General features: G+C 54.8%; 1 protein-coding gene across 1 annotated transcript; it reads right to left on the reverse strand.

Annotated features, from left to right (window-relative positions):
• Positions 1-4,628: 4,628 nt before the first annotated feature.
• On the reverse strand, positions 4,629-25,054 carry TTC22 (tetratricopeptide repeat domain 22). Its single transcript, XM_043575077.1, has 7 exons — positions 23,942-25,054; positions 10,628-10,683; positions 10,314-10,429; positions 9,852-9,970; positions 8,727-8,888; positions 6,967-7,119; positions 4,629-6,422 (listed from the first exon to the last, which is right to left on the reverse strand). Exons 1-7 carry the CDS (start codon positions 24,506-24,508, stop codon positions 5,886-5,888), a joined length of 1,710 nt encoding a protein of 569 aa, XP_043431012.1. The 5' UTR covers positions 24,509-25,054; the 3' UTR covers positions 4,629-5,885.
• Positions 25,055-25,131: the final 77 nt, after the last annotated feature.

Consider the following 25,131-nt stretch of genomic DNA (forward strand, 5'->3'; position numbering starts at 1 on the left):
GTATTTATCCTCCGGTTGCCACTCCCCACTGGTTGAAGGCTGCTCCCAGAGGCGTCGAGTCCCCAGTGCTTCCAGTCAGGTGGAGAGTGGCGGGTGCATGTGGTGGGACGACCTTAGCAGGTGCCTGGTGGGTGAGGGGAGAAGGGAGCCTGGGCGGGCACTGAGGTGATGTCTGAGCTAGCCTGGCAAGGTAAATATGCACCATCTTGTTGAGGATGCTGTTTTCATGCCACGGCTAAGCCTAATCCTAACGGGGACCCTTGCTCATGGCTGTTCCAGCAGACAGAGAATGTCTTCTGTCCCTTGCACTGCGATGGAAAACTCTGTGGGAAGGACTCTGATTGGCCTAACTTGGGTCAAGTCAGCGTTTGTGGGCAGAGGGGCAGGATATTATGATTGGCACCCCCCTGCCACCGCTCAGAGTGGGAAAGGAGCCCAGGAAGAAGGGGCGTGAGGTCCCCAGCAGGGCAGGCTGCTGGGCAGACGAAAACAATAGATCTATCTCCGCCACAGTAGGGATGTTCTTGTTTGTCTCTTTTACTTCGCGGATGACAAATAAAACCTACAGAGGAGCTGCCGTTTAATGAAACAATTTACACGCCAAAATAGAACCAGCCCCATCACAGAGCTATTGACTGTTCGGGAAACGTAAACAGGAAAAAAATGCCTTCAGATCGGGTAAGTGTTCCGTTTGTAGAACAACATAAGTGATAGAGGAGAGAACCCCCAAATAATTAAAAAGCCATTCAGCTGCCATTCCAGGTGACGCAGAGGGACCTCAGGAAAGTTATTTAGCGTCGCGGAGCCTCAGTTTCCTCATCTGTAAAATGGCGACACTGCTGATGGGCTCGTGTGGCTTAAATGGGGGTGAGGCGTGTGAGTTGTCCGCCAGGGCGACTGGCCCGCGGCGAGTTCTCAATAAGCAGTTTCGGTGGCGATGATGACTTTCTTCGACTTCCCTGTGGGAACGTCCCCTGCTCCAAATTGTTCTCCTGTGGCCACGTAGAGGCCAGGTGGAGCCTTTCCACATCTCCACAGCAGCGTTTGCTCACCTCTGTCTCACCGAGAACATCTCCCGTCTCTCCTCCTCATCACAACCCTAGAGGGGTAGGCGAGGTGCTCCAGGTGAGTGGACGTAAGATGACCGGCAGCAGGCTCACCCCCGTGCGGCCTGGAGCGGCTCCCCGTGGGCGAGGAGCTGGGGCAGCAAGGGGCTGGCCGGACTCGCTAAGTCCACCAGCAAGCCTTGCCAGTGACGTGGCCCCACGGAGCAAAGCCGGAGCCGGAGGGGGAGGGTTTCTCCCTGGAAGCACGCCTGCAGTGCTGGGGATCTGTTTCCATCTGCTCATTTTCCTGCTGAGTTGTAAAGTGCTAAATGTCATTATCCTCCCCTTCCTTAAACAAGAAAAAAAGTTAACAGCCTGCGCAAAGGAGATATTTCACTTCATTTGGCACCCAGCCACCGTCATCGGCACAGGGTGCTCCCTCGGGGCCTGGTTCGGGACGAGGAGGAGTCCTGTTCTGTTCTGCTTTCAGCTGCTAGCACCCACTCGGTGTAGGCTCGAGGCTGGGCGCCAGCAGCTGGAGGCTGGGGCAGAGCTCGGGCCTGCCCCCTGGCCGAGGAGCCACCCGCCCTCTGAACATCTCAAACGCTGCCGTGGGTGCCACAGTAGGGAGAATGGGGGCCAGGGGAAAGTCAAGTTCAGCTGCGTGGCCCCTGCAGGTGAACCTGACAGAAAAGATTTCAACTCAACAGCAGGACAGACTCAGAAGACTTAGGTCCGCTGAAAATTGAAATGCTTCCTTCACGGTCGTGAGCTGCCTGTCTTCCAGGGCCGTGCATACGGTTTAGACAGAACACTCACTGTTGAGAGGAGTTCTGATCTAGAAGGAGAGGCTGGAAGAGGGGATGACTAATGTTCTTTCCAACACTGAGATTCTAGGAATCTACAACTGCAAAGGCTCACCCGTTTTCACCATCTTTTACGTGCCCGGCTCACATTGGCTAAACGGGAGTTTCTGGCTGCCTGATGCTGGCTGCTAGACCCAGAGGAAGGAGTGGGCAGGCAGCACGAGGTGTGACTCATCTTCATTATTCCGATTATGGGGTCGTTAAGGCTTTTACTCTGCAATGCTCCCCTAAGGAACCCCTGCGGCTTCAGCTATAGGACAGTTGTCCTCCCGGCCACCTAGTGGACAGAGGTGTTCTGCAGCGTTCAAAGCTGTAATTAAATAAAGATCACTCACCCACCCACTAGCCCCTTCCTGGGGGACTTCCTTACCTATGGCCTTAGCAGTGACTTGCTGAACAGGTGGAGCCAAGGGCCAGGTTCCAAGTCCCAGGGGCTGCCATCTTGGGGAAAGGTCACAACGGAGGCTGAGTACGACTGGTGTAGAGGGGGAGGGGTGGGCCAACACTGCCAGCTAAAACCTTTGAGAGCTTTCCTTTGGTCTTCCAAAGTCCCCAGTGTGGCCCACAAGGCCCTGCATAGCTTGCCCTGCCTGGTCTAGACTGTGAGCTCCCTGAAGGCAAAGGCAGGGTCTATTTTGGTCTCCACTGTAGCCCCAGAACTTGGCACTGTGCTTGGCATTTGGCCAGTGCTTGGTAAATATTTGTTGAGTGAATGAATGGAAGGCCTGTGGTCTTCCTGGACTTAACATAAATAAACTTGACAGAGGAGGCAGCTAGCTCTGAAAGGACAGACAGCACTGGCCAAAGAGTCTGGAGGTGGGGTTCGAGTGTGTACCTGCCATCAATTTGTTGCTTGACCATGGTCAAGTCCTGCTCTCTCTCTTTTTATTTTTTAAATGTTTATTTATTGGGGGGGGGGCATGAGCGGGGGAGGGGCAGAGAGAGAGGGAGGCACAGAATCCGAAGCAGGCTCCAGGCTCCAAGCCGTCAGCACAGAGCCCGACACGGGGCCCGAACCCACAAACGGTGAGATCATGACTCGAGCTAAAGTCAGACGTTTAACCAACTGAGCCACCCAGGCACCCCTCAAGTCCTGCTCTCTTGCCTTGGTTTCCCAATCGCAGAATTGGGGAATTGACAGAAGGTGGCAAGGAGGTGGCAAGAAAGCCCAGGCTTTCTAGTTGAGCTCGAAGCCTCAAAGTTCTCTGGGCCACAGACCTGGCCTTAACCTCAGCCCTCATGGACGTGGTGATGGAGTCACCTGTTTGGGGACTGAGGCAGCCATGTCACTGCTGAGACTTTACTCATTTCAGCGACTAACCTGAGCCTACCTTGTGTGCTAAGCTCAGTGCAGGGCCATGGGGTTGAATCAGAGGTGGTTACTGCTGTAAAGATTCCAGAGTTGAGTTGGGGGAGGGGGGCAACAGACATGCTGAGATACTTATGACCCATGGAGAGAGGAAAAAAGGCAATGCAGTGGGGGGCACAACACCCCAAAAGCAATCCGTGCATAAAAGAGAGTGATTAATGAGAACTGGGAGGCTTTGACAAGACCCCCTGGAGGAGGCACCTTTGAGCCAAGGACTTGGGATAGAAATTACAGGAAAAAAGCCAGCAGAGGAATAGCATATGCAAAGGCACAGAGGTGAGGCAGTTTGGGCAGGGAGACCAGGACCCGGCAGGTCCTGGAGCAGGGAGGGAGCAGGGCTGAAGTGATGGGATGTGTTGATGATCACAGGCCCAACTCTAGACCACAGATGACACATCCTCCAGGAAGGGCTTTGTCCCAGGAGGCAGCACACAACAGGACAGGTCTGGTCCCAATCCTGCCTGGCTCTTCCCATTTTTATCTGTGTCCTCGTTCAGTGGCTCAGTGTCCTCATCTATAAAATGAGGATTATGGTGGCTACTCTTCAGGGCTGGTGAGGATTGCATGGTCAATGAGGTTGCATGTGTGAACAGCCTTGCACATAAGGAGGCAACCCCCAGAAATGGGGTTTCCTTTCTCTTTTTGGCTTCTGGCCAGAAGGCGGATACCCTTGCAAGAAGCTCTCGTGTGTGTATGTCAGGCGTTTATAGAGTTAGCTACGAATGAGAGTGGCAGAAAGAAAGTTTATTGAAAAGGCTTGACAGGAGTGGGAGGCAATGGAGGGAGAAATCCACGACCCGGAGGTCAGGAAAAGTAAGGAAAGCAGCAAACTGGAAAGCCTGGGGATGCAGACAAACTTCACCAACGTCCCAGTTTTGCCCACAAACTGCCTTGAATTCAGTTTGTGTGTTTAGGGAAGCAGAAGAAACAGTTGGTTTTCTGTTCTAGGGAAGGTTCCGGGTCACGGTTGGGGGTGGAGAAGGGAGTGGGGGAGAAGAGGACAGGGCTGTGGAGTCACCTGCTGGACTCTGCTGCAGTGGAGGGGAGAGGAAGGCAGGAGGGAGAGAAGGTCACCACCCAGAGCGGGGAGCCATGAAGAGCCATGAGGTGGAATTTGGGGGCCCTGGTCATGATCTCATGGTTTGTGAGTTCAAGCCCTACGTCCAGCTCGGAGTCTGCTTGAGATTCTCTCTCCCTCGCTCTCTGCCCCTCCCCTGCTCGCATGCACTCTCTCTCAAAATAAATAAATACACTTAAAAAAAAAAAAAGGAACATTATCCTGATGGATATCAGAGTGCCCCATGTAACAGGTGACACATAAACCCTTAACACATAAACACATAATGCTTTAGTGTTCATCAGTTTATTGGTATTTTTCCAAACCTGAACATGCTGCCAGTAGGTTTGAAGTACAGGGGTGGGAGGCTGGGAGGTGTGACTTTGGGCAAAAGCCACCTCCTTTCCAGGGCTGTCAGTATTGTCAGCTACACACGGGATTGGAGTGTGTGATCTCTAAGGATGGCCCTTCTCAGTCTGTCCTCCATCTGTCATGGGAGACCTGAGAAGCAGTGCAGGGGTGCTGGCCTATCCCTGGTGAAGTTTGAGGATCAGGGATATGAACAAAGCAATGAGTATCACTCACTCTAAAGAAAGGGAAAAATGCAAAATAAATCACAAACCATTGCCGTTATGAACAGCCAGCATTCCCGGAGTCTGGAATTTTAGGTGAAATTGGCTCTTATACGTGGGACCACAAGAATCCAGCACGGCCATTCTAAGATTTACTGGCAATCAGAGCTTACATCTTTGACAATAAACTTCTGCATCTAAGATTCTGTGACTACAAGTCCAAGAGCGTAAAATTCCAAGACTTTTTTCACTCTCTTGTGGAGGGTTCAAACCTGGGAGCAGGTGGTGCCTCCTGATGGGCGGGGAGCCTAGGTTCTCCTAAGCACAGGGAAGTCAAGCAAAAATTCCATTTGATGGGCTCTATTTCAGGGAGTTTGGGGGCCTTTCAGACCAAGTTCACCAAGGGTGAGGCCTGCTGGAAGACTGCTAGGCAGGTGGGGAAAAGCCCTGAGCAGCCGGGTGTAGACTTGCTCTTACCTGCCCGTTAGCTCCCTGTGCAGTTTTGCCCTCTGCTCTGACATGGCTTTTCTGGCTGCAGGACCTGAGACCCACTCCAGTCAATGTATGTACAGGGGGCTTTATTACAAGGATAGAGTGAGGCTCACGGCAACCCAAAGACAGGAACTCAGGCCTCAAGGATTGCGCACGGGGACTAAAGAGCCGCCAAAATGGGGGCAATTAACTTCGGTATCTTGCAGCCATCTTACTTTTTTCGCATATTTGCACAATTCGGCCCTTCATCAGGCAGTTTCCCAGGGGCCTTACCTACCTCCCTGCGGTCCTTAATCAGCCCTCTGTGCCTCGATGGGCATGCCAAACCACCCAGGTTTCTCAACATCCCTCCCAATACCCGAAAGAGAATCTAATTGGCTCGGCTCAGCAGCCAGCCTATGGCAGGGCGGGCCCGTTTTGAGCGCCCAGACCCGGCCCAATCAGCTGGAGGTGGGCCTCGGCGGGGCGGGGCCTCGAGGGCCCTTAGAGGGAGAAGGCGCGGCGGCCCCGCGGCTCGCCCGAACCCTCGCCGTCCTGCTCCATGGTCTCGAAGAGCAGTCGCACCAGCGCCGGCCGTCCCTGGGCCACCAAGGCCCGGGCCAGTCCCAGCACCTCGCCCGTGTGGCCGCGCCACAAGCGCTGCAGCTCCTGGCGCAGGCGCGCCGCGGGGTACTTGCCCTGGGCGCGGCGCAGCCACGCGTCCACCTCGCGGCCCAGCTCGGCGTCGCTCAGCTGCTCCTGGCTCCACTGCGCCAGCAGCGCCTCGAGCAGGCAGCCGAAGCCCTCGGTGTGGTTGGAGCCCGCGTCGTCCAGCTCCACGGCGCGCTTGAAGCAGGCCGCCGCGTTGGCATCCTCGCCCTTGATGCGCAGGCACTTGCCCCGCAGCAGCTGCAGCTCGGGCAGCGAGGCGCCCAGCTCCGACTCGCCGGCCTTGGCCAGGAAGACGAGCGCCTGGTTCAGCGCCGCCTCGTCCACCGCCAGCAGCTCCTGCACGGCGTCCACGCCCATGTAGTAGTAGACCTAGGTGGATGGAGGTGGGGGGCGAGGGCAGGGTGAGCCTTTCTCTCTGCTCCTTCCGGGCCCAGGCTTGCTTTTTTAAAAAGTCCATTCATGCATTCATTCCCGACCCACCCCCTCCACCCCCACCCCCCCAATTATTTGGCAAATTTCAGCCCCGCCCAGGGAAAAGGAGATGAAGCGCTCATTCCGGTTCCAGCCCACAACTTTTGGTCATATAATCTTGAGCGAGGCAATCTCTGGGCCTCGGTTTTCTCATCTGTAAAATTATGATACTGTCACCTCTTGGAAATCGTCCGTTGTGCCCAGAAGGCACCTCTGGATAGAGTAATGGCCCGAGTGCTTTAGAAAGAGGTTGGTCCTGTTCTAAATGCCCTATGTGCATTTTCTCACGCAATCCTCACCACGGCTGTAGGAGGTGGGTAGGTTATCAGGCTGGGGGATAGCTGTATTTCTCCCTGTGTCTTCAGTGCTCAGGCCTAACTTGGCAGAGAGCAAATAGATTTGCAGTAAGCCATTGGCCACTCAAGCCAAGAGGTTGCCTTACCTGGCCAATGTCCAGGTAGGTCTTGAGGCCTGGGCACACCTTGACCACTTCCTCCAGGTCGGCCTTGGCACAGGCCAGGTGGTTCCTGTCAGGCATGCCCCCGAGCCCCATCTTGGCTCGCTCCAGGTCGTGCAGGTAGGCTCTGAGGTGGATCTGTCCATAGAGAGTCAGCTCAGGGACAATGCTCCAAGCAAGGACCTCTGCCCTCCCTTCTGCCCTTTTTCTCAGCAGCAACTCAGGGGAGTTCTGTGTGGTGCAGGAGAAGGTCCCTGAGACTGGGACCCCAGAGTCCTACGTCCTAGTTCTGTGCCAGCTGTGCTCATCACACCCTTTCTGGGCCTTAGTTTCCCTATCTGTACAACGAGGGGGCGTTGGATGAAGCTAAGAGCCCCTCATTCATTCAACAAATACGTATTGAGTGCCCACCATATGCCAGGCCAGTGCTAGGTACTAGGGGTGCAGTGGTGACAAGTGGCTGGGGAAAAATAAACAGGGTGATAGGCTACAGGTGACTGGGGGAGGGGGGCTATTTTAGATAAGATGCAGAACCAAACTTGTGAGAGTTCACGTAAGCAGTTTGGAAGGAATGGCAGGTAGCCCCAACTTACAAGCATCAAATTACAAATAATTCCAGACTCTTACGTTCGTCCCCACTTCCTCCTTTCCCCCACACTTGGAACATTAAAAAAAAACTAGAGGTTCTGAAGGGAGGCATGAGAAGGAGGAAGTAGGGAAAAGGGGTGATTGTCGTTGAAGGTATTAACGCTCTGGTTCTAGGAAAGCATCGCGAGGTGGGGGAGGAGGGAGCTCGGGCTTTGGAGCCAGTTGGACTTAGCTGAATTCCAGCCCCCCACTTATTAGCACGTGAGCTGGGGAGGATGTTGTTCAACCTCTGTGAGCCTTATTTTCCACATTCGAACAATTAGTAAACTAGTATCTTCCTTGGAGAGTTCCCATGACGGTTGAGAGAACATATTCTAGCCAAGATCTAGCATGGTAGGTGCTCAGTTCATTCATCCATTCACTCACTCATTCATGCGTCCATTCATTCACAAATATTCAGCCAGAGCCTGTTATGTGCCAAGTTCTGTTCTACCAAGAGCCTGTTCTACACACCCAGGATACAGTAGAGAGCAACACAACAAAATTCCCTGTCCCCATGGAGCATGCATTTTAGTGTGAGGGAGAGAAAGACAATATACATGGTAAATAAATAGTATGTTGGGGAGTAATGAGTCCTAGGAAGAAGAAGTAAACTAAGAAAAGAGGAAACAAAATGTTGGTAAGAGGTTGGCATTTCAGTAAGATGGTGCTGGAAGCTTCCTTTTCGTCAAGACTTCAGGAAGTGAGGAAGGAAGCCAGTCAGGGAGAAGAACATTCCAGGCAGAGGTCATTATCCATACCTCACAGTTTGGGGAATGGAGTTTTAGAGAAGTGGCTGGCCCCCAGTCCCAGAGTGATAGGTGGACAGGCCAGATTTCAACCCAGGTCAGTCAGACTATATTGAGGGCTAACCAAGAAGAGGCTGGACGTCATTGACCAGGTCATTTTGGAGGGATGCCTGCAGCGGGTAGGAGTCTCCTTCATTCTTTCACGCAACAACCTTACGGAATATAAACCTTGTGTCTTGATGACTCCTCAGCTCCTTTCTACCATGAAGGCTCTGTGACCTTTGGGCTCCGGCAACACAGCCTTAACCCCGGGCCCTTGTTCTCTGATTCCTGATGGCAGGATGAGGCGAAGCTTGCAGGCTGACTCACCTTGGCCCTTGTGCAGTATGCCTGCCAGTTGAGCTCCGGATCCCGTAGGACATCTAGAGCCATGTTGCAGGTTCCAATGGCCATATCCTGCTTCCCTAGGAAGTGGAAGATTTTGGCCAGGCGATTCAGGATGGGGGGTTGGTCCTTGGCTATCTCAATGGCCTAGGGAGGGGAGAAGGGTAAGAGCAAACTACTTGTCTGGTTATTTGCAGGAACCCCATCTCTGGGTAGAGCCATGTCACTTCAATGTTCTTGTTCCCTAAATCCACCTGTCACTAGGTTTGGTCATATGGGACCTAACACTTTAGGGTATGACTCACTGGCACCCAACTCCCGAGAGTCAGACTCTCATGCTCCCCACCACGTTCATGTGTCCCATCTGGTGAATCCCCCATACCCTAGGCAAACCTCTCTTCCTCAGACACATCCAGTGCAGGCTCCCCAATTTCCCAGGGCAGATGGAAGGAGGTGCCAGAATCAGCCTCTACCTCCCCCATACTTACACAGTGCAGTGTTTCTCTCTGGGCCACAGCACTTGCCCCCTATATTGTTACTGACCACTGCCTGTCCTGTGTGGGTCGCTGTCTCTGAGATAGTGGAACCTGCAGGGACTTCCTCACTGTGCCCGGGCACAGAGTAGGTTCTCCAGGAGGGGTGGAGGCAGTGTGTTTGTTAAATCGGATAAAAGCTCTCAGAATCCTCATGAGCCAGCCTTTATGTTCTGTTCTACTATCTCTCATCAAGGACTTGCTCATTAATCCACCCACCAGCAAACATTAGGGATGTGCCCCGTGCAGGGCTCTGTGCTGAGTGCACAGGTTAATGAATACTATCCTGGGGTCTTGGGACTTGCCTTAGGGTCACGTGGCCCAGGGGCAGAGCTGGCACAAGACCCCGGCCAAGCCCAGCTTCTTTCCACTATGTCACTGGGTGCAGAGAGGGACAGTGAGAACCACAGCCTGACCGGGAGAAGTCTGAGGGGATATCTGAGACATGGCGAATAGCTTAGAAGACAAGGCTGGAGAAGTGGGCTTGGGGTGGACGTGGGATTCCGGAAGAGGAGGCTGGGGGGGGGGGGTCAGGCTCCATCCCGGTTTGACAGGTGGGTGTGGCCAGGGGCCGTACCTTGCCAAAGCAGTCCAGGGGGTCGGTTCCCGAGTACCCGCAGTCGTGGACACCCATGGGGGTGGTGGAGAAGGTGTCCTTCCTCTCCAGCAGCATCCCGAGGTAGCACCAGGCCAGAGCTGGGGGTGAAGTGTGGGAGAGGGGTGTCTAGGAAGCAGCAGGGTGGAGACAGGGAGGAAGCCCAGGACGAGGGAGGGGGCCGGCTCCACGCAAGGTGTCAGCCCCGAGGAAGATGAAGGGAGCGTCTGTGGCCTGAAATCACCAAGCGAGGTGCAAGGTACCTGAGTTCTGTGAGATGAATCAACAAGTATATGGGACGGAGGTGGGAGAGAGAGAGAAGCAGGATCCCCAGAGGGAGATGATGCCAGAGGTGGGGACAGTGATGGTGACCGGCAGGGCTAGTGACTGGAAAAGGGAGAGCCAGGCAGAGGCTGCTCTCGCACCTGTCCCCGTGGGCCCTACCTTGGTGGTGGGGGTCCGAGGACTTGAGCACTTGCCGGAGCAGGGCCAGCGTGCGGTTGAAGGCAGGCAGCCTCTTCTGCTCCTCACTGCCCAGCTCCAGGAAGATGCCATCTAGCCTGTGGCCAAGAAGGGGATGTGGGTGGCTGGCACCCCCTCCCAGCTGTCCCTGGGGTGCTGCGAGTACTCCCCAGGCCAGTGGCAGGGAGGGGAACTTGGGGAGCCCTTGCCATGGAAATGGGAGCAGCAACCTCTTCCCCGGGTTCCAGGCCATGCCCCCCGCCCCCACCATCCAGTCCCCCCCTCCCCAGCCTGACCTGATGAAGAGCGTGGCCATGGTGAAGTACCAGCCCCTTTTCTCCTCCGCTGGGATCTAGGAAAGCAGAGAATGGCCCGTGGTGCTGTTATTGAGGTACCCGAGCCATTATTGTTCATAGATTCCCACACTCGCCCCGAACCCCGAAAAGCAGGAGAGGACACCTTTGATCATGGTCCTGGATCTGCCACTGGTGGCCGAGTGACCTTGGGTGAATCACTTTCCTTCTCTGACTACGGAGGCTTTGACAAGATAACCTGTGTGAATGTCCTGAGTACGGTGTGCATCGCGGAGCAGGAGTGGCATACGTTTCTTCCCCTCCATCTTGCTTTTCAAGCTAAGCTTTCCTCCCCCTGACTCCCCTCCCTGTGCTCTGGAGTCCCCCATTCCAGGGCCCACATGCCACTGGTCACCTTCTTGTCCTCCCCCCCACCCCCGCAACGTCCACTCGCTCCTCCCCTCGGGCGCCTTCCCTCAGCTTCCCCCTTCCTGAGAAAGCCCCTTTGGGCTTGTTTTTAGAGTTCAGCTGAAGCCCAGGACCCCCCCTGAACTGTTTTCCCATTGTTATTCTTGCCAACCTTGCCATGCATTTAGACCGACTTGGGCACCGGATAAAATATTTATGCTGTTATTTATGGGAGTAGCTGCTGCTGCCTCGGGAAGGAATTTTAATGAAAACCAATAAAACCCCTAGTGCATATCAGCAGCTCCGCTTCGGGCTCTGGTCCCTCCCTCCCTCCACTTTCGTCTCCTGGTGTGGGTCTCCAGGCTGGATTCTGCGCTCACCACCCCCCACCTACCATGGCCTCCTCAGCTCAGGATCCCCATCCTCTCTCCACCCCGACTCCTAGCAGCAGTGAATGCATTCGGTCCAGCCAGCATTTCTGGGCATCTGTGTCGTGAGCCCCTGTGTTGAGTGCTATAGGGATGTGGCCCGAACCGGACCTACACCCTGGCCCAAACTGGTTCCCGATCTAGCTCGGAAAACAGACCCAGGCATCAATAACAGGGCTTGACTGAGCGCCTGCCATGTGCCGCGATTCTGACACCCAACCTCTCAATCTCACCATAACTTATCAGGTACGTATCATCTGCCTCTTACAGAGGACCATACTGAGGCTCAGAGAGGTAAAGTGACTTGCCTGAGGTCACACAGCATGTGAGTGTCAGAGCTGGAACTTGTACTCCCTTTGTTAGGCTCCAAAGCCCAGGCTCCCCTTACACACCAGGTTGCCAGCGACACTAGTATGAGGCAGAGTTTGAACAACAAGGCCATGAAAATGATGTGGACAAGCGCACCGGGATGAGGAGGCCGCTCCCAGCTGAAAGACTCTGAGAAGGTCTTGCAGAGGATCGACTGTAAGGTGAGGCTTGAATAGCAGTGGTGTCTCAGAGGCTGGAATGGGGAGCCTCTGGGGAGGCTGTGGATGAGCTTAGAGGGAGAAGAGAGAAAGAGGGGCCCTGTGAGTCAGATCCCACTGAGTGGAGTGATGTGACGGCCCACTGAGGCAGGGGTCTTCACCCAGCGCCCAGGCCAGATCACCTAGAGGAGGCCCCGCTAATCACACTTCTTAGCCATGATTCACCAAGTATCTTCTCTGTTCGGCCCAGGCTGGGTGACGCGGACAAGAGAGGAAAGGCAGGTCCCACCTTTAGAAGCTCCCAGTGTGGCGTGAAAGCCAGATGGTCTCACAATCAGGGTGGAAGGAACACCAGGGGTTACAAGCAGAAGTATCCTACACGATACAGGAGTGCCCACAGAGCGAGGGGAGGGCTTGCCGGAGCAGGGTTCTCCAGGACAAGTAGGAACCACCCAAATGGACACCAGGAGAGAAGGCATCAGATGGAGGGGACATCGTGTCCCCTCAGAGGTGAGGGGCCGTGGTGTGTTGTAAGGGGCGGGGGGATGAGCCAGCAGGAGGGGCCCCTGATTGCCTGGCTCAGGACCTGGAGTTCGTGTGCAGGGCAGTGGGGAGCCATAGAAAGGGGAGTGCCAGGACCCAGTGCGTTTTTACATTCACATCACCTGGGAGGGTGATCCTGCCCCTTAGGTGCGAATATGTATATGGGGCTTTAGCTGAGAATAGGGCTGTCCAGAGGGGAGAGCGCAGTTGCCAAGGGTTAAAGGGCATCCTCGAGGGCTCAGGGGGGAAACATTTGCCACAGCGGAAGGCCAGGATGGGCTTTAAGCCTTTGGCTTAGGACCGAAGGCATAAGTGCCTCAGGCGTCCTGGCTATCTAAAGTATGATCTCATGACCTCTGGCCCCATGCCCACTTGGAGGTTGGCCAAACTGAGTCACGGTGGGGAGACACAGGATCTGCTCCCTTGTCCAGGCTTCTGACAAGCAGGTATGGCCCCAAGCGAGAGCAGAGGCTCGGGTGGCCGACGGGCCTGGCCATATGAGGTGGGTGACCCTGGACGGATGAGTTGCCTCTCAGACAGTTGCTGTGTCCTTATGTGCAGAAGAGGATAATAATATAGGCCTCACAGGCATTGTGAGGGCAGTGGCCAGCTCAGAGTACATGCTCCATAAACATTTGATCCCTTTTCTTCTGGCGTGGGTTAGAGCTGAGCTGGGCTAGGGGTATCTAGGAGGCTGCTCTGTCCATGGGACTTATTTCAGTTCCCTGTGTGGCAACGAGGTCTCGGGCCCTGGAGTCCAGAGGTGTCCTGGCCCACCCTGCTGTCTACCACCCTGCCCCACCCCATCACAGTGCCACTAGGGCCTCAGATCCCCCGTGGAGTCCCAACACCTTTCTCCCCAGTGTTGGAGAGTAATGTGGTATCCTCAGGGCTCTCCCTGGTTCCTCTTGTTTGGCACTCAAGCCGCAAGAAAGTTATGTGCCCAAACCACAGTTAGTACCTGACAGAGCGGCACTTAAATTCATGCCTTCACAATCCTAGCCTGAAGCATTGTCCACAGCACTGTTACCTTGATTAGTCTCCTCTCTCTGAGGATACTGAGACCACGGAAGTGAAGCAACATAACCACGGTCACACACGAGTTAGTATCCGGACTTAAAACTCATTGGTTTCACCACCACTCTTGATATCCTGGAGTAATTCAAGAGCCTGGTTATGGTTTGCACTACGCAGGCAATACCACCACCTGGCGGCGGTATGCCTGAATTGCAGGGCTAACTCCTCATTCCCTTCAACTTGAAGGTTAAAACAGATTTTCAGAAAAGTAACTAGCTGAGCGACATCTCTACCACAAATCCCAAACATAGTCCCTCCTCAGATTCCGTCAAAGAGTGACAGTTGCAGGAGAGCTTATGGGGTTGCAGATTCGGAATGGGGTTAATGACATAAACAGATCTAGTCTGAGGCCTCATCTGTCCGAGCTTTCATCTTCTATCCCTGTGATGAAGCTGGTGGACTCTGTTCACTCTGCTATGCAATCCTGGCCTGAAAATGGGCTGTCTCTTTAAAAATCCTTCTGGTTGTAACTGAAGCAGCAGCTGAGGCTGTTGCCAGGGGCAACCTGGCAAGCCACAGTGCGTTAAATTAAATTAAACAGGCCTCTGGCTGCCCCCCTCCCCTCCTGGAGAAGGGAGGGGCTGCTCCACCTCTCTCCTGGAGAATAAAATTGCTGTGAAACCTCTCAGGGCTGCAAGGCATTCATTTCCAGAGTTATAGCTCCCAGGGGCAAGGTGTTTGGAGGCAGCCCGGGAGTCCCTGAAAGGGCTTCTGCCAGAGGAGGAGTGTTCACTGGGGGGTCTGCCCAGCGTGGGCTCTGGGCAGCACAACACCCTTTCTCTTGTTTAGTCCTCGTCACAGACCTGGGAGCTGGGGGTTCCAGGTCTGTAGAGGGGGCCAGCCCAGGCTTCACGCCGGAGGGGTCTCACATTAGGCTGCCCCTCGTGGCAGATCTGTGGGAGGGAACCGGGCAATGCCCAGGCACCAGCGCCAACCCTAAAGTGAAATCCTTAGATCCTGGGACCGAGTGAGGCACAGCTCTCAGGCAAGGGGTCTGCAGGACATTTCCCTACTCCCCAGAGGCTCGCACTGTTATTTCCCTCATTTTAGAGAGGCAGAAACAGAGGCTTGAAGAGGCAGAGGCTTGCCTACTTGACCCGGCTCCTCTGACGTCAAGTTCATGTTCTTCCCACAACATCCAGCTACAAGGGTTTGCGCGGTGCTTACCGCTTACAGAGTGGACTCACACAGATTCCATTCGATCCTCAGACCCTCCCGTGTGGAATATAAAATGTGTCACCATTACTCTCTTAGCACAGACGGGAAAACTGAGATGGGGCCATGTCCTCAAGGTCACACGCCGGCCGTGTAAAAGCCCAGACTGAAACCTGGAAACGGTGCTTTTGTCGCTATACTGATAACAGCAAATTTTTTGGAGCACTTGCTAGGCGCCAGGCACATAGTTGCGTGTTAACCCATTCCACCCCCAGGGTGACCTATGAGGTGGTGACGACAATTGGCCCAATGTTACGGAAGAGGCAACTGTGGCCCAGAGTGGCCCAGCTAGAAGGCAGCAGAGCTGGGAACCCAGCAGCCCAACCCCACCACCTTTGCATCTAATGACTCCAGACGAGTGGTTCTCAAAGTGTGGTCCCCGACCGATAGCAGCAGCGGCACCTGGCAATTTGATAGAAATGAGAGTTCTCGACTCGCTGAATCAGGAATTCTGCAGGAGGGGGGCGTGTGGGGGGGACAACCTAGGTTTCAGTAGGCCCTCTGATGTACTAGGTCCTCCCATACTGCACCACGGGGAGCTCAGTGGTTGGTGGATCTCTTTTTTAAATGGGCCAGAGGGTGGGGCGCCTGGGTGGCACAGTCGGTTAAGCATCTGACTTCAGCCAGGTCACGATCTTGCGGTCCGTGAGTTCGAGCCCCACGTCAGGCTCTGGGCTGATGGCTCAGAGCCTGGAGTCTGTTTCCGATTCTGTGTCTCCCTCTCTCTCTGCCCCTCCCCCGTTCATGCTCTGTCTCTCTCTGTCCCAAAAAATAAATAAATGTTGAACAAAAAAATTTAAATGGGCCAGAGGGTCAGAATTGTGATCCTCAGGGAAGCCTGAAGATCCAAGGTCCTGCAGCCGCATGGGTGAGCGACAAAGGTAGGTGATCTGGCAGAACCGACAAAGAATAGTGTCAGCACAAGCCACTTAGCATCAAGACAAGCCATTACAGAGCTGGTTTGTGTTAGCTCGGCGGGTACAAGGCTAGAACTTGGCCATCCCATTTACTTCAAAAGGTGGCCCCCGGAGAAGGAAATGTTGGGGTGGGGGGGGCGCTTGGCTGTTTTAAAGGATTTCAGTAGAAGTAATATACGAAGGACCTACCAATCTATATGCGTCTGAATAGGCTCTCAGAGACCTCGTTGGTTCTTCGGGAAAATAATTGCCTTGCCATCTGAACTTTGCCCCTTTATGACATTGTACTCTACATTTCGGATTCCTTTCTGACTAGTTCTCCTTCGGGAGAGGGGGAGGGTGAAGGACCAAAAAGAAGGAGCATTTCCGAGCATCAAGTCTCCACTGGGCAATTCAGGGCCTCTGAGGGCTGGATCCTCACCGCAGCCTGCGAAGGTGGCAGGCATCCTCCTCCCCTCCTGAATGAGGAGACAGAGGCTAATAAAAAAGCCACTGCCCAGCCCCACAGCCTGGGGTGGAAGTGCCAGGATTCAAGTTCAGATCTGCTTCCCTCCAACGCCCCTGTTCTTTCCACCTCATCACGCCGACCCTGTGAAGGCTGATGCTGCAGAAATAAAAGTCACAAGGTGGCAGGCTTCAGGAATGTGTTCTTGCACAACTGGAACGTCCTCTGTGAGAACACAGAGCAGGCTCCCTGCTCTGCGCCCAGAGCCCTGCCTCCACCCCAGCCCACCTGTGGGACACACTCCAGAAAGGCAAGGGCAGGGGTCCTTCCTCCCCTCACCTAGCTCCTGCTGCGGGGGGTGTGGAGAATACACAGAGGGTTGGGATTGGAGTCCCATTCCTGCCTCTGCCTCCCCCAGGGATCCTGGAAAGGCCCCCGGCCCAGCCCAGGCTTCAGCTTCTGCATCTGGATGATCCCACTTGGCCTGAACGGTGTCACAGGACTGTTGGGTGGGGTCCATGTGACGGGTGGAGGGGATTTGAAGGAGGGGTGCTATGCCATGAGAGTAAGTCACCTATGCCTCCCTGGCCTGGCTTCCCTGGACGGTCTTCATGGATTTTGAGATTTGAGCAGATTGCCCTCAGCTTCCCACTATCACCCCTAGGTCTGGCACGGCACCTAGATGGGCCTCCTGGCCTCCACTGATTCCCTAGACTTGCGGGACCGTGTTGAGCACTTCTCTGTCCCACTGTTTACAGAAAAGGGACCCTGTCTAGTCCTGAGTCCAAACCCAGCTCTAGCACCGGGAGAGACTGGGTGGGTCTGAGGAAGTCTCCTGCCTTCTGCGGTAATAACAGTGATGCCCGAATGTTCTCTGTCAGCTCCTCCCATGGGTCTGTGCTGTGTGCGCCTTAGCATTCTTTTCCCCTGTAGAAGAGGTAGCTGGGCCAGACCATGCTAAGGGCAGGTTTGACTCTGGGATCCTGTATCAATGAGGGGGAAGCCAGTTTCCCAAACTTGCTAGGTATGAAGGGAGATAAACCAGCAGCAAACCCAGAAGGCACTAGATAGGCAAATTTTTTTTTTTTTATAAATTTTTTTCAACGTTTATTTATTTTTGGGACAGAGAAAGAGACAGAGCATGAACGGGGGAGGGGCAGAGAGAGAGGGAGACACAGAATGGGAAACAGGCTCCAGGCTCTGAGCCATCAGCCCAGAGCCTGACGCGGGGCTCGAACTCCCGGACCGCGAGATCGTGACCTGGCTGAAGTTGGACGCTTAACCAACTGCGCCACCCAGGCGCCCCTAGATAGGCAAATTTGAATGGCTTCAAGGCCAGCAGAAGGTTGGAGCTAGAGCCCAAGAAAGCTGTGCCTCGGCCCGGGCTTTAAGCCCAAGAGACTGGAGTTCAGCTCCTGCCAGTCATCCATGGCTGTGCGCCCTTGGGCAAGTCACTACATCTCTCTAGCCTCAGTTTGCTCATCTGTAGAATGGACAGATAGATACCAGGTCTGGCTTCCCAGCATCTCTGCGAGGACCCCTGACTTAGAGTGGGGTCCTCCCCAGTGCTATTGTTCTTTTCCTAAGACCGGCTGGGGCTGGGGCGAGGGAGACCGCAGGAAGGGCATGGAGGAGTGGGGGTGCTTGCTGAGGAGAGACCTGGGGGCTCCCTTGTGTCCTGGGTCCTAGCAGCCCCGTCAGGGGATGAGGATGGGAAGCCTGTGGCCACTGATGTCGCTGGGGCTAGGCCTTCCTCTGTGAGCACAGTTACACTTCCCACAACACCGTCAGGCAGGCATCTCGGACACTCGGCGCAGTTAAGCAGCTAGCCCAGGTCACCCAGGACATGGCCGGCAGGGCAGGGACTCCCTGAAGCCTGTGGACTCTCGCGCTGACACGCTGACCATAGTCACACCAGGGCACCTCCCCCCCCCCCCCCGCCAAGGCCCCAGGGTCTCAGAGCAGCTCTGGTGTTGGAAGAGAAGGGGAGAGTGAGGAAGGAAGGCTGAGGGGGAGGGGGACCATGTGGGAGGCCAAAGCTCTGTCAGGGGGGATGTTCGTGAATTCTAGGTCTGCAGCCGGCTTTCCTGGTGGTGGCTGCAGAGGTAGGGGTGTGTGTGTGTGTGTGTGTGTGTGTGCATGTGCGAGCGTGCAGGGGACCCTGGAGCTACTGACCAACTGTGCCCTCTTGGCCCTTCTTACCAGGTCCCCACCCCTCTGGGTGTGGTGACTGATTGGAATGACCACACCTTTGTTTGTGAGGCTGTGGGCCAGGCCTCTAAGCTCTGCCTCCCTCTCTGCCCGCCCGAGCCGGCAGGTGCAGTCTGGACAGCCTGAGTGCACTAGGTCACCTCGGGCGAGCCACTTCCCTCCCTGACCCTCTTGTGTCCTTGGTGTGATGGGAAGTCACAACACTCAACTGGCAGTGTGTCGAAAGTTTGAATGAAAATCAAATGCAGTCATGGGGGTGCCCGGGGGGCTCAGGTGGTTGAGCGCCTGACTCTCGATTTTGGCTCAGGTCATGATCCCAGGGTTTGGGATGGAGCCCTATGTCGGGGCCCCTCCCCTGCTTGTGATCACACACCCTCTTTCTCTCTCTGTCTCTCAAAATAACTAAATAAACGTTAAAAAAAAGATTCTTTCCCTCTGCCCCTCTCCCTCGTTTGCACGAGCTCTGTCTCTGCAAAGAAATAAGAATAAAAAAATCAATCAAAGGCACTAATGAGTGTAAAATTCTTTGCTGTGGGCCTGGCACCCACTGCGGTGGAGGCCCTCATCATCACCCCGGGGGCCATGAGCAGGCGTAAAGGACCTGCATGTGTGGGGGTGGGGCAGGTGTGTGTTAAGCCACCAGTATTTGGGTAGAGGGGAAGAAAATCAAATAACTCAGCTAGCTTGGGACAGGGATATTTCTTAGAGAAAGGTTTAAGTTACCTTCTTTTAAAAAATTAGGGGTCTTGGGGCACCTAGGTGGCTCAGTCGGTTAAGCATCTGACTTCAGCTCAGGTCACGATCTCACGGTCCGTGAGTTTGAGCCCCGCGTCGGGCTCTGGGCTGATGGCTCGGAGCCTGGAGCCTGCTTCCGATTCTGTGTCTCCCTCTCTCGCTGCCCCTCCCCCGTTCATGCTCTGTCTCTCTCTGTCTCAAAAATAAATAAATGTTAAAAAAAATTAAAAAAAAATTAGGGGTCTTATCCAGATGACCAACAGACACATGAAAAAATGCTCCACATCACTCATCATCAGGGAAATACAAATCACAACCACAATGAGATACCACCTTACACCTGTCAGAATGGCTAACATGAACAACTCAGGCAACAACAGATGTTGGAGAGGATGCAGAGAGAGAGGAACACTTAGGCACTGTTGATGGGAGTGCAAACTGGTGCAGCCACTCCGGCAAACACTGTGGAGGTTCCTCAAAAAATTAAAAATAGATCTACCCTATGACCCAGCAATAGCACTGCTAGGAATTTACCCAAGGGATACAGGAGTGCTGATGCATAGGGGCACTTGTACCCCAATGTTTACAGCAGCACTTTCAACAAAGCCAAAGTATGGAAAGAGCCCCAATGTCCATCAATGGATGAATGGATAAAGAAGATGTGGTCTATATATACACAATGGAGTATTACTCGGCAATCAAAAAGAATGAAATCTTGCCATTTGCAACTACGTGGATGGAACTGGAGGGTATTAGGCTAAGTGAAATTAGTCAGAGAAAGACAAAAATCATACAACTTCACTCATATGAGGACTTTAAGAGACAAAACAGATGAACATAAGGGAAGGGAAACAAAAAGAATATAAAAACAGGGAGGGGGACAAAACAGAAGAGACTCATAAATATGGAGAACAAACAGAGGGTTACTGGGGGGGTTGTAGGAGGGGGATGGGCTAAATGGGGAAGGGGCATTAAGGAATCTACTCCTGAACTCATTGTTGCCCTATATGCTGACTAATTTGGATGTAAATTAAAAAAATAAAACAAAATTTAAAAATATAAGGGGTCTTTAGGTTTAAAATCCAGTTATTCAATTCAATGAAACGTCACAACAGGTACAAACACCTCTTGGATGTCCCGCTCTTTGCTGGACACTGAGTGGTGGGGGCTAGAGAGGCCTGGCACACGGGCTCACTGTCCAGGTTGCAGGGCATAAATCACTTGGAGAGAAGCCAGAGGCTGGGAATGGCTCTAAGAGCAAAGGCAAGTGCTGTGCAGGGGTGGAGGGTGGGCAGGGAAAAGGGCTGGGCCTTGATGCGACGTGCACCCTGCCTGCAGCCTTTCGGGTTCTCTCACTCTATCCTCATGGCAAGCCAGGGAGATAGGCATTAGAATTCCATTCTGCAGATGAGGACACTGAGGCTCGGAGAAGTAAAGTGACTTACCTGTACCACGTGTGATGGAGACAGAATTTTAACCCAATCTGTCTACCTCTGAAGCTCTTAACACCCCTCCATTTTTAAATTTGTCACCAAGAATCCATCTGCGACTGTGTACCTATGTGTGTGTGTGTGTGTGTGTGTGTGTGTGTGTAAGAAGGGGGTGTCGCCTGGAGGGTAGAAATGACAGGTAAGAGCGTTCTGCCTCCTCACATTTTCGTAACTTAAAGAAAAACAGGAGGGAATGAAGAACTGAGGAAGTGACAAACACCCACTCACGTACACTTTGCTCCTTTTGGATCACGGGTCCAATGATTAACTTTATAACGTTTTCTCTTGCAATTTTAGGGAGCGCAGGAGTATTGCTTCTTCAGCCACTCTTTATCCTTTGAACCCCAGAGGCTCCTCCCTGCTGGGGACAGTCCCAGCCCCATTAGGATGGAAAAGCTCTTGCAGCCAGAGCACAGCCTGGGTCGGACCACCTCCTGGGAGCCGCGACCCTCTCAGTGGGGGGTCCGACACCTGCTGCCCTGCTGTCCCACCTCCTCCTTCCCCGGCCCCAATTCTGACTTCATCTTTGCCCCCATCCTTCCCACCCCTCCCCCCCATACATGGCAACCCACCTCTTCTCTCCTGACACTTCCTCCCATCTTGGAGGTGGCCCATGAGGAGTGTCCCTCACCCCGCATCAGCCACCGGCACTTACTGCACCCTTACCTCTCTGACCTCCCCAGAAAGAGCAAAGGCTTTGAAGTCAGACAGAGTGGGGCGGATTTGACTGCCACTTACTAGGTCTGTGACCTTGGGCAAGTTACTTAGCCTCAGTGCGTGCGCCTCAGCTCCCACATCTGCAAAACGGGATCAGAGGGTTCTTGTGAGGACTGAGATCAGGTCTGGAAGGCACTCACAGAAGACATTCGTAAATATTATTGTGTGAACTGAGGGTTGATGGGGGGTGGGAGGGAGGGGAGGGTGGGTGATGGGTATTGAGGAAGGCACCTTTTGGGATGAGCACTGAGTGTTGTATGGAAACCAATTTGACAATAAATTTCATATATTAAAAAAAATATTATTGTGTGAAGTTGCATGTTACGTGAAGGAAGGCTTCAAGGTGCAGGTGACATTTGAGTTGGGTTTTGATGGATGGAGTCTACTTTCTGTGCAGAAGGAATAGTAGCTGCCCAGGGAGGTATGAAACAGCGCGGCATGTTTGGAGGAGTAAAAGTGGTTTCGAGTTGCCAGGAAGTGAGGTTCCAGGGAAGTAAGAGGAAATGCAGCGAAAGAGGGGGGCAGGAACCAAGTTTCAGATGCCATGTTGGTAGTTCTTGGGCCACCGTGTGCTCTTCTGTGTGAGGCTTCTTCTGGCCGCCCTCTTTCTAAGCCACTCAGCTGTCACCAAAGCCCTCAGCCTCTGCAGGCCCCATCATGCAGGACCTTTGCACGCACCACGCCCCTGCTGGGAGTGCCCTCGCCTCAGTCCTGCCAGGACACTCCTGCCTCTTCCAGAACCTTCTGCCACTCACTCGTGCTGAAAGGAAGTGTTCCTTCTCTGAAAGTCAGTCACTGCCACTCTGTCCCCAGGACCTGGGCTGCGGACTCCGATACCTAGTGCTGAGGTCCCCGAAGGAGGCTTCCATTGCCAGCCTCTGGGGTCCTGTTTTTGGTTCAGGAAGTAAAGCCCTCAGACATGGCTGTCACATGACACAGGCCACTAAATGAATGGCTGTGGCCTCGGCCAGTAGTAGGCACATCTCTGGCATGTTCTGGCTCCCACTTCCAGGGGAGGAGCTCAGGCAAGGCTAAATAAAGGAATACATGTTTGCTTCTCCCTGTGTCCACAAACTTCTTAAAGACAGGGCCTGGCACATAGTAGGTGTTCAATACATGTTAAGGTGTTGAGCATCGGCCTCTCAGACAGGCCCAGAATTTACCAGTTTATGGGCACTTGTACCCCATGCTTTGATTGGACAATCACAGGAAACCTGAGGCAGAGATCACTATTGTTAATGTTCTCAAAGCAGACACGAAGGCCAGAGAGGAAAAGTGACTTGTCCAGAGCCACACAGCAAAATACAAAGAGAGTTGGATGCTTGAACCCAAACCTCTGCCTTCACGCCCACCTCCTCCAGGAAGCCTTCCCGCTGCTCTCAGGAAGGGACGTTATAGACCATCCAATCCCCCCCTTTCTGCCCCTGCTTCACAGAGGGGGAAACAGCCCAGAAGGGAAGGCCCAGGAGGGCCCCCTGGCTCCTAGCTCAGGGCCCTTTGGGCCCTGCCCTGCTGCTGGGACCACACCGAATACACACTACACTAGCCATGCCTCCCACTGTGGGCAGCTGGCATTCAGGGTCTGGGGCTCAGGCTTTAAAACAGAAAACCTGGGTCCCTGTGGACCTCCCGCGATGAGCACAGCTACCCCCAACCTGGTAGCTGTTGAAGAGGCTTTTCTGGGAGGTTCTGAGGAGGCTCTCTCAGCCCAGGAGAGGCAGAGGTCATCTGCAACCTTGCATCTCTGTGCCGGCTCTATGCTAAGTGCTTTCCAAATATGAGGTCTTCATGGCGACATCAATCAAATGGGAGCACCCTCATCTCACAGCTGAGGGAGCTTAGGACGGAAGTACCATTATTATCCACATTTTGCAGGGAGGGAAATGGAAGTTAGGTGGCGTTAAGGATGGACCGGAGGTGAGAGGTGTCTGGGGTTGGGATTTGAACCTGGACTATCTGACCCAGAGCCTACCGTCTTGACCTCTAGCCTGCGCTGATCTCTTTAACCCAAGTCCGTGCCCTCTACCCTGCATTCCCCAAGGTCTGGACCCCACATTTCCTCTCTGAAGCTGGAAAAGGCTTTGGGTGGAAAAGGCTCTGAGGGAGGTGTGCAGAGGCTTTGTGAATGGAGCCCCGGGTGTGTGAAGGCTTACTGTTATTTATATGTCACAAATCTAAGCCATTATACAACATCCTCCTTATCAGCCAAACCTTGCCTTTGAGGAAAAGTCATGGTACCTCTCTGAACTCTGGTTTCTTTTTCTGTAACAGGAGGATAATGCCCTTACATCATTACACTTGCTGGGAGGAGCAAGACGAGAAGGGTGGGTCGGCCAGGCTGATTTTGCAGAGTTGCCAAAAGAGAAACCTAGGCAGGCCTTCCCGCTAGGAAGCGGGTCCACGCCCTAGCCCGGCAGGGAAAAGCTACAACAAGCCTGGTCTGGGCCCCAGGGCCTGAGGGATGGTGGAGAGGAGGGGCGCACGCAAAGCTTATTCCAGAAGCCAAAGGGCCAGGGTTTGGGGAAGGTCTGGGGTGCGGGGGCGTCCCTGTAGACGTTGGGGGCCACGACCCCAGCCCTCCCGGCCTGGGGAGGGTTCACCCACCTGCTGCCCGTAGCCCAGCGCCTTGTCGTAGAGCGCGATGCCGGCGGCCAGCACCCGCGCTCGCTCCTCCGGGCTGGCGCAGCCCACGTCGAAGCCATGCGCGTAGCCCTGCTCGGCCAGGCAGCGCGCGGCGCGGAGCCGAGGGTCCCCGGCCGCCTGGCCCTCGGCCGCCAGGCCCATGAGGCCGGCCAGACGCCCGGCGCATGCCTCCTCGTCTTCCTCCTGGCCCAGCCGCCCGTACACGTGCACCAGGTTGGCCCAGGCGTTGAGGTTGCCCGGGTCCTCGCGGGCCACCTCGAGGAAGCGCTCGCGGGCCTCGTCCAGCTCCTCCAGGTAGAAGGCGAAGGCGCCTAGGAGGTGGCGCACGGCGGGGCGCTGCGGGGCGGCCGCCAGCTCGAGCTCCTGCCGGAGGCCGTCCCGCTGCAGCTTCAGGTCCCGGGCGCGGAGCGAGGCCGGCGAGCGCGGCTCAAAGTTCAGCTGCATCTCCAGGTGGAAGTGGCCCGGCAGGTAGTCCAGGTCGTCGACGAGGGCGTCCAGGTCCTCGGCCGCGGCCTCCGGCTCCGCCATGGCAGCCCCCCTGCTCCCCGAGCCTCGCCCCTGCCCCCGGAGGCTGCGGTGAGGGGGGTGGGTGCCGTGGCTGGGGCGAGCCCGGCGCGGGAGGCGAGGGGCCGCGCGGGAAGGCACAGGGTACTGCCGCCTCCGGCTCCCCGGCCGCCTCCCGCTGGTGGGAGGGTCTGAGCTTCGGCTCCGGGAGCGCCCTGTGGGTGTGTCGGCTTTTGCTGCTCAGCGGCCCTTGGACGCACGCATTGCACAACCAGGTATGCCAGAAAAACAGGTGCATTGCCAAATGCGGAGCGCGCGAACCCCGGTGCGTGGCAAAAGGCCTGGTTTTACTCTCTCCGCTCAGCAGGCGGGAAACGGGCTGGGGAGGAAAGGACTTGCCCGGGTCACAGAACCGAGCTGGGCCCAAGCATCCTGGGAACCCAGCTGGCTGAACCCCAGCCGGGCCCTTTCTCCGCGGGTGCTGCCGCACTCTCTCTGCCTGAGCTCGCTGACTAGGAGGGCCAGGACTGGCCCTTCCAGCGGCCTGTGGAAGCCGCCCTCACTCCTGCTGTCCCCACCCTCTCCCAAGTGCCTGTGTTCTCCTTCCTCTGAAGGGAGCCGGCCACTTCTCTCGGCTCTTCCTTAGG

The sequence above is a fragment of the Prionailurus bengalensis genome, chromosome C1 (genome assembly GCF_016509475.1).
Source record: "Prionailurus bengalensis isolate Pbe53 chromosome C1, Fcat_Pben_1.1_paternal_pri, whole genome shotgun sequence".
NCBI classification, from domain to species: Eukaryota; Metazoa; Chordata; class Mammalia; order Carnivora; family Felidae; genus Prionailurus; species Prionailurus bengalensis.

What these genes read in the sequence shown, in the direction of transcription:
- TTC22 (XM_043575077.1), bottom strand. Translation starts at nt 24,508, where the DNA reads ATGGCGGAGCCGGAGGCCGCGGCCGAGGACCTGGACGCCCTCGTCGAC. An exon ending in CCCTGGACTGCTTTGGCAAG is followed by an intron (nt 8,889 to 9,851) that starts GTACGGCCCCTG and finishes TCCCCTCCCTAG; the next exon opens with GCCATTGAGATAGCCAAGGA. An exon ending in CATACTGCACAAGGGCCAAG is followed by an intron (nt 7,120 to 8,726) that starts GTGAGTCAGCCT and finishes CTCTATGGACAG; the next exon opens with ATCCACCTCAGAGCCTACCT.